This window comes from Sturnira hondurensis, unplaced genomic scaffold (assembly GCF_014824575.4).
Source record: "Sturnira hondurensis isolate 20B ecotype Veracruz unplaced genomic scaffold, ASM1482457v3 Scaffold0001872, whole genome shotgun sequence".
Classification (NCBI taxonomy): domain Eukaryota; kingdom Metazoa; phylum Chordata; class Mammalia; order Chiroptera; family Phyllostomidae; genus Sturnira; species Sturnira hondurensis.
The window spans coordinates 32,076,627-32,089,923 of record NW_028074503.1 but is presented as its reverse complement, the minus strand read 5'-3'; the positions used below and the strand labels follow the sequence as shown (position 1 = coordinate 32,089,923).

General features: G+C 48.8%; 1 protein-coding gene across 1 annotated transcript in view; it reads right to left on the bottom strand.

Moving 5' to 3' along the window:
• Positions 1-2,098: 2,098 nt before the first annotated feature.
• Positions 2,099-13,297, bottom strand: part of CDH20 (cadherin 20) — a 47,039-nt gene continuing 35,840 nt past the window's right edge. The window contains exons 9-11 of the mRNA XM_037035291.1: positions 11,952-12,069; positions 7,516-7,767; positions 2,099-3,678 (exon numbers count right to left, since the gene is read on the bottom strand). Coding sequence (XP_036891186.1) covers positions 3,173-3,678; positions 7,516-7,767; positions 11,952-12,069 — 876 coding nt within the window. The 3' untranslated portion in view covers positions 2,099-3,172. The remainder of the gene's footprint in view (positions 3,679-7,515; positions 7,768-11,951; positions 12,070-13,297) is intronic.

Here is a 13,297-nt window from a genome sequence, read left to right as displayed (position 1 = left end):
ACTCTGTATGGAAAGCACACAGTAGTTGCTTGGAGTCGGGGATGGGTGGGCAGAGGTGGGAGAGGGGTATTAAAAAGGGGTGTGAGAAAAGCTTGGGGGGTGATACACATTCCTATCTTGATTGTGAGGATGGCTTCTGGTGTATACATACATCAGAATATGAAACTGTGTATGTTACATATGTGTGAACTGCTCCAATTTGCCTTTGCTATTTGCCGTGCAGGGATGGTCTGCTTTTTTAGATCATCAGAAAATACATGGCTAATTTTTACCTTTGCTTGTGTTCCTGCTCAGAATACAGCTGTAGACACAGTCTTAATTGATTTCTACAGATGCTCCTGCTTTCCTCCAACGTGCATTGTATAGCTTGCTGCTTTACCTCTTAACAAAGGAATGGCTGAATAATTTTACAGCTCTCTTGTCTAACGTGATCACTCTCTCCATATTCTGTCTGGTGGGGAGGGTGTTTGCTTTTCAGAGGAAGCAGTATTTGTGGTAAATTGTGGCAGTGTAAAAGAAATTAAGAAACTCATTTGGAGGGAAGAGTCTCTTCTAGCTGCATGGGAGCTGAAATGGACCTCCTATCCTGTGTTTCTCTCGCACTTCCTGTGTCACACCATTAAACATCCTCCAGGGGACCAGGAGCTCTGGGAGGTTCTGTTTAATCACTTCACGCCCAGTATCATGGGTACCACTCTTGTAGAATGTGGGGCATGAAAAGCCCCTGTGGTTCGGATAACAGCTGTTCCTGCATTTTAGTACATGCAACGCAAAGTGAAACAGCCACAGACTTATCCTCGGGGCTAGTGACAGAAAGGAAGAATGTTATTTGGGTTAATTTGCCCATGTTCAAATCACGTATTTTTTAGGTCCTAGTTTGGACTCAAGTTCATGGTTTTCCTTTAAGTTTATTTTCACATCACATCTCACCCTTAAAGAGGATGTGTGAGAGCTGCCTTTTACCGGAGGAAGGATTAGTGTGCTCAAACTGGAGATGAGAACCGGCCTGGCTGCTAGTGTACCAGGTAGACAGCACAGAGCCTATCCTTCCGGCTCCCAGACACACATCAGCCTCCGCACGCACTTCTGCCAAACTGTCCTTGTCTGGAAAAGAGGTTCACAACACCACTCTGGGGGGGGGCAGTGTAAGTGGGCAGATCATCTAATCTGGGTACGTTTGAGAGAGAGAGAGGAGAGAGAGGAGGAGGAGGAGGAGAGAGAGAAGGAGACAGACAGAGAGAGAGAGAGAGAGAGAGAGAGAGAGAGGCAGACTCTGCATCCGGGTTCTCCAAGTGAGGCAGCATCAGGGTCACCTCAAAACTTGTTACAAATGCAAATGGCCCCGGATGGGCTGAATTAGAAACTCTGGGCTGAGGCCCAACAAACTACTGTTTAACGATTATTCCAGGTGATTCTGACATAAATACACAGAAATTTGAGAACCACTACTATAACCACAGAGTGCAGAAAACTGTTTTGTTCATAGTTGTCATCAATTATAAGGACAATTGTGTAAAATATCTTTTAGTAATAGGATATCGAAGAAAGAGATCCCTTTTATCACGTATCTATAATGCCCTTATTAAGCACCTACTATATGCACCGGGCTATATTAGCTACTAGGGAGGGAGGAAAGATAAATAATATGTGGTCCGAGACTCTGTGAGCTCATTCAGTGTTGATGAGCTATAAATATCTGGTACGTTTAGTGCACATTTGTTTGTACATATTTGATTTGCCAATAGAACAGAGAATAAAACCCAGTGGCCTGACATTTTGGTGATTATGTATAAAACCCTCTCCCAAAATGAAAAATATGGGCAAAATTCACCATTGTATTGTCAATGTTCTCAAATCCGCTTTTGTTCTTTTAAGAGATGGGGGAATAATGGTTGTGAAAAGTGTTAACAGTTTGAACCATAGCTGTTCATGCGTTAAAGAGAATGCACGGCCTCATGTTTCTTTGCTATCGGCTCAGCGTTATGCACCAGCTCCAGCCCCAACCATCTGCGGCCAGGCCAGGATCACCAAGTGACCTTTTTACCTGCTCAGCAATTAAACGCATTAGCAATAGACTCTCCCTTCTATTTAACTTTTATTAAAAGAAGTGCTAGGTACTGAGATGCAGTACATCATATTTATTACCAAAATTATTAACAAATATACAAAACTTATACATGTAATTCTCTTACATCCATTTATCCTCTATAATACTGATTTTTGTTCAAGTAGGTTATCTACAGCATGTAAACATCCCTTGGATTGACCTCACACAGATTAGGAAAGCCCTCTAACCCATGCTTTTATCAGATACTTCTTTTTATTTGGCTTTCATTTGTAGCATCTAATCTTCACATTTGGCACATGGAAGAGACACCTACAGTGCAAGAGAGGCAGGTCTTCTGGCTTCCTTCTGAACGATTTTGCAGGGGCACAGTGAAAGCGCTGCGAAAACAGGCGCACTCCAACCTCGTGGAGTTCCGTTCGCTATAATGCCAGCACCTCTCGGTTTGGCCGCTAAACTTGAGTGCAGTGTCAATGCCTCTTCCTTCTCCCACCCCGCCCATCCATCCCCCATGCAAGGCCGTTTGCCTTCACTTGGTCTCAAAAGGGTTAAAAGAAATTCGATCCATCCCAGGACGAGTAGGTTACTTTCACTGAATAGCGTTTTTTTCCCAGCGTTCTTTTGTATGGGTTGGTTTATTCGATTTGATGAGCTAGCAAAACTTTGAATTAGAGAATAAAATAAAATTAAAAAAGAATCTGAGAGTAGACCTTTCTGCCCGCTTTCAATCGTCACCCTAAGATCAGAGCCTCTTTGTGGTGGAAAAGTGACAAAGGCCTTGGTGAAAGGCAAAGAAAAGCCGAGCTGGCCATACTTCACCTTGGACTCCAAGCCTTTGAATACTGTGTGTCCCAAAGTTAAAAAGAAAAGAAAAAAAAAGATAATGGGAGATTCTGCCCGCTTCTTCTTGTGTGTCCGCAATCTAACCAAGTAGTAAAGCTGACCCAAAAGGAACTCTGCTCTTCTGCGGACTGGGGCCCCTCTGCTCTTCTGCTCTCCCCGTCTCACTCTCCAGCACAGTATTGCTCATGGGGTTGGTTGCATCTCGTCCGGGAAGCATCGTCCCGGAACGCCGGGGTTCAGGGTTTTGGCGCACACGGGCCTCCGTCACCACAGGGGGGCCGGCCCTTCCGCCGCCCCATAGAGCTCGGCCAGCTTCCGGAAGCGGGGGCCCCAGTCCGTTAGAAAGTCGAAGCTCTGCTCCGAGTCCGACGTGGCCGACTGCAGGGAGCTCAGCGACCCGGCCACCGAGCCGTCCCCCTCGAACATGTACGTCTGGAGGGAGTCGAAGGGCGGGGCCCACAGGTCCATGTCGGCCTCGTAGAGCTTGGCCAGCACGTAGCTGTGGACGGTGCTGCTGACGGCGCAGGTCTGCGGCACGTGGCGGGAGAGGCTCTCGATCTCCGGCAGCATGTCCTGCCTCGACTTGGGGGCGCCCCCCACCTGCGCCTCCCGCGGGTTCCACAGGGCGGCGATGTCGAAGGCCTCGGTGTCCTCCTCGCCGCCGCCCTCGTCGTCGTAGCGGACGATGTTCTCGTGGATGTTCTCATCGTCGTCGATGGTGTACGGCTGCTTCCGGTGCCGCCGCATGGACAGGATGAGCAGCACCAGCACTGCGGGGGGTGGGGGTGGGGGGGAGAGCACAGGAAGCTGAGCCCGGAGCCCCGCCTCGCGCCCCGTGACCCGAGATGGCCTCGAGTGACCCCGGCTAGGGTGAGTTTCCGGGTGGGGAGCTCGGGGGCAGCGTGGGGGTGTTTTCAGCCGCAGGGGCTGCCTGGTTCTGACGTGTTCAGCCGGGTTGGGTTGAGACTGCGGGCAAGTGAAGCCCTGGCTGCTCTCCAGGCGGTTCGATGGGAAGTTGCGTGGAACATCTCACTGCATCAGCCTGCCACTGTGAAAGCGAGTTGTGGGTGCGTGCACCCCTCCACCTGGTACGAAATCCTGATCACAAAGCTGGGGCGCTGTGCCCTGCCCTTAGTACAGGCTGAGGATCACAGCACATCTTCTGACTCTCTAAGGAGGGATCTGCGTTTCTCTTACTGTAATGTGAAGGTCTTACAAGTGGTATCCTGCTTTCCTGCACTAGCAGCGAATATCATGTGTAGTGCACTGGCATAAAGACTCATACGCTAAGTGTCGGTCAGAAACCTTAGTCTTTTTATCTCTCCTCCAGGAAGGAGAGCCTAAGTGACCACACTTGTCCGATAAACTCAGTTCCACTGAAGAGCCTTCCGATAGTTGGAAGGGGGTGTGTGTGTGTGACTTTCTGGACCCAACGGGGTTTGCGGAAGGGAGGGAATGAGCAATGACATTTTGTATAGTTCATCGTGGTATCAGAGAAGCACCACCCGGTTAGATGCGGGCGTGCAGGTTTGGATAAAATTTTATCCCAATAAATATCTATATATCTTTTTCCAGAATGTGTTCGATGAGGTTTAAAGGAGAGCTAGACAGTATTGCATTGAACTGTTTATCTCGGGGACGGAAAGTGTTTTCCAGGAAGTGTGTTGAGGCTTTAACTGGAGAACTGCTATTGATTGTTTTTTGGGTGGGTGTTGTTACAGCTGGTGAGCAGGGACAGCCTGACAGCACTGCGGAATGAGACCCCAGTTTATCCAGGGGGAACATGGGGTACGGTCAGATGCCCAGTAAGGCAATGGATGGACTTAAAAAACTAATAATATTGCTTTTTAAATTTGAATGTAGAATATGCTTTTTGTAGATGGCGTTTAATGATGTTAATACCGAATATTTCCCCAAAGAGTTTGATTGAGAAAAACACACAGAGGAAACAATGACAGACGTTCGTGTGTTTTCTTCGTGTGCAAAAAGAGAACTCATGGACTGCAGGACTGTGGGACTTCAGAGCAAGGGGCTGACAGGCTCCAAGGGCATGGAGGCTGGGGTGTGATGTGGGTGGACGCAGACAGCACAAGTGGGGTTCGAAGTGAACAAGCTTTTCGTGGGGATCCGTAAATAGTTACTAAACTTGGTATTTTTTAGGCATGGTGCGAATCCATGAGGAGATGATGGGGAATGTGAGGACTGCTCTTACAAACCAGCCATCTCAGGAGACTGTGGACACATGATTAGTACAAGTCTGGCAGTGGGAAAGCCTGTCACAGGGTTACAGGCAAAGGGAATGCAGGGCAGGGCTAGGCGGTTCTTCCTAAGGGCCTGGAAAACCTTCACATCCGTAACACCAGGACAGCATTTCACTAGAAAACACTGGGGAGGAAAGTTGGGGGGTCTCTGAGTATCTGCCGGAAGGGGTTCTGATGGTGATGAAGAGTTAGGCAGTTCATGGGACTGGTCCGTCTCTTGAAAAATACAGATCGCTGCATATTTACTTTTAATCTGATTCTCCGAGTGTCCATAATCAGATTTAAACAGCAAGTATTGCAGGTCATCTGATTTAAATGGCAAATACTGCAGAATCAGATTTGGGAGAAGATTTGGGATTATTAATCCCAGCACCTGTTTAAAGCTTCCCTGAACAAGATAATTGGTCCTAGGGATGTTTATTCTTTAGAAACTCTAAGCACAGCCTAAAGGGCCAGTGAGCACTTTCTAGGAACTAGATACCTACTTGACATGTGAAATAAAAAAGAAAAATCCCACAAAAATAAAAATTACTGTTTATTTAATTGTCCACAAAATGTAGTGTTTTGTTGACAAGTCAACTTCGGTTTAATCTTACTCACTTTTATGAGTTGTATGTCATGTGGGTAGTGCATTCTTGGAAATAAGAGTGCCTAAAAGTGTGATGGTTTTATAATGGCTCTGCTCAGGGTAGCTCCTGACGGTGTTTATTCTCTGCAATTCAAAGACAAGGCAGAATGGCTGTGGGAGGTACAATAAATTGCCCCTTGCACACCACTGCTGACTTGAGAGCCTCTCCACTCCAGACTCTTTAAATCAGTCTGTCTTTATTGATGGCACCTCTACTCTAGGGTCCGGGTGAACTTAAAACGTGGGTGTTTTCCTAAGAGCCAGTTTCATCCAAGGCCTCTCTCTGGCGGGTTGGGTTATCCTGTTAGACACCTAAGGCCTCCCAGTGCCACCTTCTGGACACTCGGGGAATTGCAGAGAGGTTTTATTCGCTGCTGCCCACAAGGACTAGAAACAGGACAATTCCCTGTAATTCCGGGCTTCAAGGACATAGAAATGTTGCTTATTTATATACTTCTCCCTTGATGTAGCACTGAACTAAAGCAGCAGGATTAAACCATATATTGTATTAGAATGATTTTTTCTGTGAGAAGCATATTCTCCAGATCTTCCTAGCGTTCAGTTAATGTTAACATTTTGTGGTCAGGGCCTCGTTTCTGTGGTCTGACGGGGTCATGGTGCAGAGGTCAGCCTGGGACCCAGGTGGTGTGTGGGCATCCGCATGTCTGTTCTGAGTTAAGTCCCTGGTGCTTCACCCTTCCCTCTCGTAGGGTGCCGGGATTTCTTTCGTGTTGAGTGATGTTACTATTTATTAAGTCTGCTTTTCTCAGTAAAATGAGTATGTTATGAACTATAGATGTGGGGATATATGTACAGAAATTTTCTTGGTCTCAAGAACTGGTTTAGGTATTCCACTGCTTGTTTTTGAGTGTCTCCACACTCTAAAACAGTTACACGAATGGCCTTCTGTACAGGGGAGCTGGGTGGCTGCTGTGAATGTGACATGAGATGAGGAGGAAGGGACCCCCTGCCCCACCAGTGCAGGCCTGAGGGCCTGTGGGCGCATCTTTCCACTTCATCAGCAGAGGCATCCGGACCCTATTTGGTCACCGTCCCTCGGTGGATGGCCGCAGTGCCTAGAAAGGGCGCTAACGCCCAGACGGCTCATTTTCCCAGACAGCCCTGTGCTTTCACTCCATCACTTCTTTCAGACCTCTGTTCACAGGTCTCCTTATTGGGGAGGCCTCTCCTCAGCACCCTATTTAGAATGGCACCTGCCCTGTCTCTTGACCCCTCAGGACACCCTGTGCCTTGTCCTTTCTCTCTGACACTTAACAACCTCCAGAATCTGGGGTGAACACTTAGGAGAAGGAGCTGTACCTCTCAGATACAGGGGTGCAGAGTGTGGGGCCTGCCTGCATTTCAGGCCTGGCTCTGTCTTTGACATTTGTCCTTAGACCTGTCACTGGCTCCTGTGATTTAACTAGTACTTATCTGAAATGAAGGATTAGAGGAGATAATCATCGTGTCCTATCCCAAACGGTCATTTTGGCTCTGTGGTGGCAGATGAACTGCTGTGTTCTGCAGTAAACTCTGTGAACGCTGGGACGTCCGTTTTGTTGGTCCCAACACCTGCAGTGGGTCCCTGGCCCACATGCCTCCAGTAAGCGTGGCCTGGAAGACCAGCTCTGACAGCTGTGCCAGGACAGAAACTGGGTGATGTCTAAGTGAGGAAGCCTCTGCAGGACCCACAGAATGGAAGGGAGCCACCTACTCACCTAGGAGGACAAAGATGCAGGCCAGGATGGCAATGAGGGCGCCCCGGCTCAGAGTGACCGGGAGCATGTAGGCCTCAGGGCTGCAGGACAGGACGTGGCCACTGTCATCACAGCTGCACACCTGGATAGTCAGCGTGCCCGTGCTGCTCAGCACCGGCTGCCCGTCGTCCGATACCAGGATGGGCAGGTGGAAGACACTCTGCTCCTGCTGCCGGAAGCCAGACCTCCGGGTTAGGATGCGGGCCGTGTTATCTGAAGAAGACGGGGTTCCAGGGTTGACAAGGGGGAGAGGAAAGTGAGAGGGAAGAAAACGGAAGACACAGCAAGTGAATTGGTCTCTTGGTTGAGGGCAGTTATAGGGCAGGAACCCAGGAAAGTGCTTGTGGGAAGGAGAGAAGGATGTCAAACATTTCCTGCAGGCCTCCAGCTACAGCCTTGTCTGGATCAGCATTTGGATGCAGAAACCAGGATTGTTCTTGCTTCTAGGCAAAACCCCGAGGCCTGGGAGAGCAACCCTTTTTGAGATTATGTCTTTCCCTTGGTGACATAAATTGCCCAGGGCAAACTGTCAGACTTCAGATCTGACTGAAATGTCCCTGGGAAAGCTTGACAGAGATGAACTGTCAGTGGTGACTTGTGGTCCTCAGCAGCTTTCCTCGGCCGGGCGGCGTGGTGCCTCCAGGAGAAGGATGCGGAGGAGCCCACGTGTCCATGGCAGATCGCTTATTTTTGCCACTTGGGCTGGACTTCATGTCTTTTGCTATTTGCTTTATGCCTCTGAAATGCAGTCACCAGCTCCTCCTGTGCCTTCAACGGAACCTGCTCATTCAGCAGAGGCTCATTTGAAATCTTCCGATCACGTGACATACCCTGGGATTTCTCCCTGTTTGGTGGTCCGAGTTTAAGTAGTTAATGTGAACTTGGTGAAAATTTGTTCCTGATCAGCAGTACCAGTTTCCCCCCCTCTAGTTTTAAAAGGGATTAGCAGAATTATTTGTTGTTTCCCCAAAGCTGCTGTGTGTGTGTGTATTTGTATTACACTTGACTAATGTGATGTTTTGGGATCTTCTGCTTTTTTAATCTGTGTTTTCAAGTTTCCTTGAGTGGGTTTGAACTGTAAATCAGAGATACTTTCGCAGAGCTCAGATCACTTTTGGCACAGGAAGAGTTTGAGAGGTGTGTCAGGGCACACAAGCAGTGACTCTCAAGCGACTGTCACCACGAGGGCCCTCTGGGTGTGTTTCACAGTTCACAGGGAGGAGTCTACAACTTCACACAAAATTCTGAGGGTCTAACAAAGTAAATGTTATTAATATCAATATCAACATTCGGGTTCTCCTTCCCTTCTTGGACATACGTAATAAAGGATCATACTTTTCTACCCTTTGGAATTTGGACAGTTTAGATAATGAAAAATGAACGAAGTCATTCATGTCACTTCTAGGCAGAGCCATGTGACAGCTGGTGTGTGATTCTCTGTGCTCTGCCGTGGTGTGGTGCCAGGAAGGAGTGTTTGAGGTAGAGACCCAGACAGCCCAGGGCTCTGAGCCGCATGTGGACAGCTGGCTCTCCTGGGTCAGACCCTCTGCCAGCTTCCTGTGAGCAAGACATTAACTTTAGTTGTGTTACGTCATTGAGATTTCCGTATCATTTGTTCCTGCAGCATAACCTAACCTGTGCTGACTAATATGTTCCCTCTTAATTAAAGTTTCCATCTCCTCCCCTGCTTTTCCGTGGTAGCAGGTGTTGTTCACTGAGTGCTTATGTGTCAGGTGCTTTGACTTTACATGCAGTGTTCCATTTAATTTTCACAACAATTTGGCGATAATCTCTCCCTTTTACAATGAGAAAGTTAACGTAGAGAGATGATGTGATTTGGTCGAAGTCAATAATGTAGTAGCAGAGCTGGGATTTGAACTCTGGTCTCTCTGACTCCAAAGTTACACTCCTTCCATTGTGCTATGTAAAAGTTTATTTAGTTCAGTTACATTAGCTGAAAATTATTCAGCTAATTGAAATCTCGTCCTGCTTTGGCACAGGTCTTTCCTCTTACTTGCAGATAAAGATGGCAACTGGTTGCCCACCTGAGATTATATTGTTATTTCCACCTACTGCACAACCCACTCAGTTTTCTGTTTTCCAGATTTAATTGCTAGATACTGGTAGTTCTGTTTCACAGTTTTCATTTTGTTTTTTTTCAGAAATGAAAATCTTTTTTTGTTTTTCAGTTTAGTTGAGCCCAGGTCCTAAGAAAGTTGGACCAGAGCTGAATTTCATAGAAGTGTTATTCCTGCTGCACACCACGTGTTTCTTGATCTCAGAATTATTTAAGATTAAAAAAAGAGGTCAGAGCATCACGTTGCCGAGTCTGCTCCTGGAAGGGTTCTGGGCTATAACAGTCACAGAATTTTTGTTGGATACGATAACTAGGGGTTTAGTAACGAATTTGGAGAAAGTATTTGTTTCCAAGGTGACACAAAATGTTTTTCTTCTTTCTTCCTTTTTTTGATGTGGCTAAAACAAGCCCCAACTTCCAGTCCCAATCTTAATGTTTACTCACTGATTCGTTTCCTTTCCTTATATACCAAATCGGACTATACAAATCAGAGGGATTAGTAACTTCCTGCAAACCTTATAGAACTATTATAAATACCAAGTAAAGCAAAGGATGGGGAAATGCATTTGGAATTGTAAAGTGCTCTATACACACAGTACTTTCCATAATGCTCTGGGTGGTACAGAAACGCAGGGCTTTACTTGAGACAGTGCTCTGCTGTGTTCATAAAAGGGCGTCGTGTTTGGGGCATGGGAGGGGGGCTTGACAATAGACCTGTCATGTCAGGTGTTGACCAGCTTTTTTGTGAGTCTCAGTGAGGGGTCCTGTGGAGTAAGTCGTCATGAGGAGACCAAGAGTTTATTCCTTCTGGTGAGGATGTGTGAACTTCCACTGTGGGAAACCTCCCAGGAGAAGACTGGTTTCTTTTTAGAGTCATCGTGTTCCGGCGGCCTGTCTTTCTACGGCGTTGGCTCCGTGAATCGGTGCCCGGACTCACCTGTACGAAGTTTGCAGCCCTTTGCTGCCTGTTGTTTCTGACAAACACCAGCGTGGAGGACTAGAGTGACGCAGCTGGAAGTCCTCCCGACTATCCCTTGGGAGGGACAGTATCACGTGTTATTCTGTCCCTTGGGAGGGACAGTATCATGTGTTATTTTCCCAGGGTTCCCGCTGTGAGACCAGTCCCGAGGGGCCGAGCCGTGGCAGGAAGGGTTTCCTCATAAAGCACATAAGTGAACAGTTCAAAATTGGACCCGATGGGAATACCAGGGTGTTTAACTGTAGTAGTTCTGTTGTTATAATTTATGTTACCGTTCCTTCCAGAATTGTTGTGGTGATTTTGTGACAACACGCAGAAGATCAGGGGCGACTTGGGAGAATGCTTCCCAAGAAGGAAACAGGTTTGATATGCTCAGCTGTTACTAACAGAATAGCACGTGGGTGGAATTAACTCTTTAAGTCTCAGATAGTTGATGTTTGCGGTGAGGCCAGGCGTGCCTAGTCACGACTGCTTGTTGGCCTTTGTTTAGACTGTTGCAAATTGCCGATTTACGTTGTAGAACTGGAGTGAACATGGGGCCCCTGCAGACCTCCCGCCTCGAGTCCCACAGCTGGTTGGTAGCAGAGTTCGTGACAGACCCGGTGTTCACCCCACAGCCCTGAACTCGTTTTCACTGGTTCTGACTTTCTTAGGAAATGATCTGGCTGGAGCACCGAAGCCCCTCATTTGCCCCTCAGTGGGCAGGGGAGAGGCCGCTGGGTGTGGAAACCCCCCCTCGCTGATCCCGCACTCACTGGGGAGGAAGGTGTGGGATTGTACTCGGTTTGGGCAGAGCCGTGGTGGCGAGCTCTGTCTGGGGCAGGGGAGCCCTGGCTGGGTCTTCCTAAAGTCACGCAGTTGTCTCGGTGCTGAAACTGCTCTTCGTGCCCCGTATTTGCCCTTTGCCATCTCCGTTTGTTCTGGGAGCTTCTTACGGCTTCCCTCTTTGAGCCTTGCTTAGAAGTGTTCCCTCAGGTTTTCCTCTTTATCCCGCTCAGTTTCCATCATCTTTCTCAGCTTCTCCCCACGGTTACAGAACGTACAAATATGCTGCCATCTCTGGGGCAAGGACGGGTTTTTGCCTGCGTGCCTTACACAGTGTCTGGGGCGGAGCCAGCTCTCAAACCCGTGTGAACCGACTGAAGGAAGGTTTCAGGATCGGCAGAGGACATCCTTCGTCTCTGATGTTCTGAAAGAAAACCTTGAAAGGCACTGCATACCGGCATTATGGTCTCCCCTGCTAGTAAAGAGCAGGCGGATTTTGGCACCGAGTGCCATAACCCCAAGTACCAGCCCAGACCGTGGAAGAGCGTCCGTAGCCCACATCCCCTGATGGATTACCTCGGTTGTCCCTGAGGGTGAAGTTGGGGTTGCTGGCAGCCTCGGGAGCCAAGCTGTAGTAGAAGTGCTGCCCGTCGCGTGGGTCATCGTGGTCCACTGCACTCACCGTCTGGATCAGCTGAGGGAGGGACATGAACTCAGGTGAGCTGGGGGCGAAAGAAGACGCTTCAGGGCCCAGCGATATCCCAGACCCCGACATCCAACCGCAGGCTACTTTACCCAGTGAGAGGGTATCCTGACACTTACCAGGATGATCTCCATGCTGTCCCGCAAGTCAGGGTTTCGTTTTGGTTTTTTGTTGGGCCTGACTATGCTAACGTCATGGAGTGAGCATTAGCTAAATACCTCGGATGTTAGGCCTCAGCGTAACATATTCTCACACCCACGTCAGCCGTTTTTAGGTGGTCTCAGTAGAAGACTTTGAATAGACGAACTCCGGGGTGCTGCAAGGTTCTGTTCGTCTCCCACTTTTCACCCTCTCACCCCACCAGTTTAACCCCATGCTGGGGTTAGTAGTTCAGGGCCAAGTTGTTGTCTTTTAGAGGTCCCTATTTAAAAATGACCAACGCCTAGAAGGGCACATTGGCTGTGTCAGGTTAGTGGGTCACAGGGCCCTCGGTCTCTGTTGGCAGGAAGGGAGCTGGACAAGGTGCAGAGCACAAGTCCGCCAGGGTGGGATGTGCAGGACAGACCAGAGTCAGGAGCAGATCGGGGGGGCTGTGGAGAGGAGGAGGTGGGCTGGCTTCTTCCGCAGCTCCTCTGACCCAAACTTTGCCTTTTCCGCAGTGCTTTTCCAAGTAGTTAGTTGCCTCAAGGTTACGAAGACCGCGATGAAAAGCCTCCACGAGAGCGGTGTGAAATACACCTTTGCACCACTGGCAGGCCGACTTGGGGGCTAGAGAAAGGTATGGAATGGGCGGTCTCCTTCCTGTGTGTGTGTGTGCTTCTCTATCGACCAATAGCACGCACTCCTCTACCCCTGCTGGGCCGGGCCCTGGAGAGGGGACATCCTGCTGCTAAGAGCCAGCTGTGTTTCTGCTGGGGTAGCAGCCAGACAGCAGAGGTCGGCTGGGCTCAGGTGGGCTGGCTTAGTCTTTGTTTCTTCGTAAGTGGAGGGAGACATTACCTCCCTCACAGTACTCTGGGGACTGCATCACAGGGGAAGCTCCGGCAAGGGGACTTTCGGGGGACAGTGTGCTGCTCAGATCCCCTTCAGTGAAGGACTCAGCATCCCAGCCTTCACCTGTCTCTTTGGGGGTTGCCTTAGTTGCTGGGAGCCACCTGCCCCCAGTCACCACAAACTTCCAGCACAGCTCACATCCAGTGACCGACGGCAGTAGTGCAAG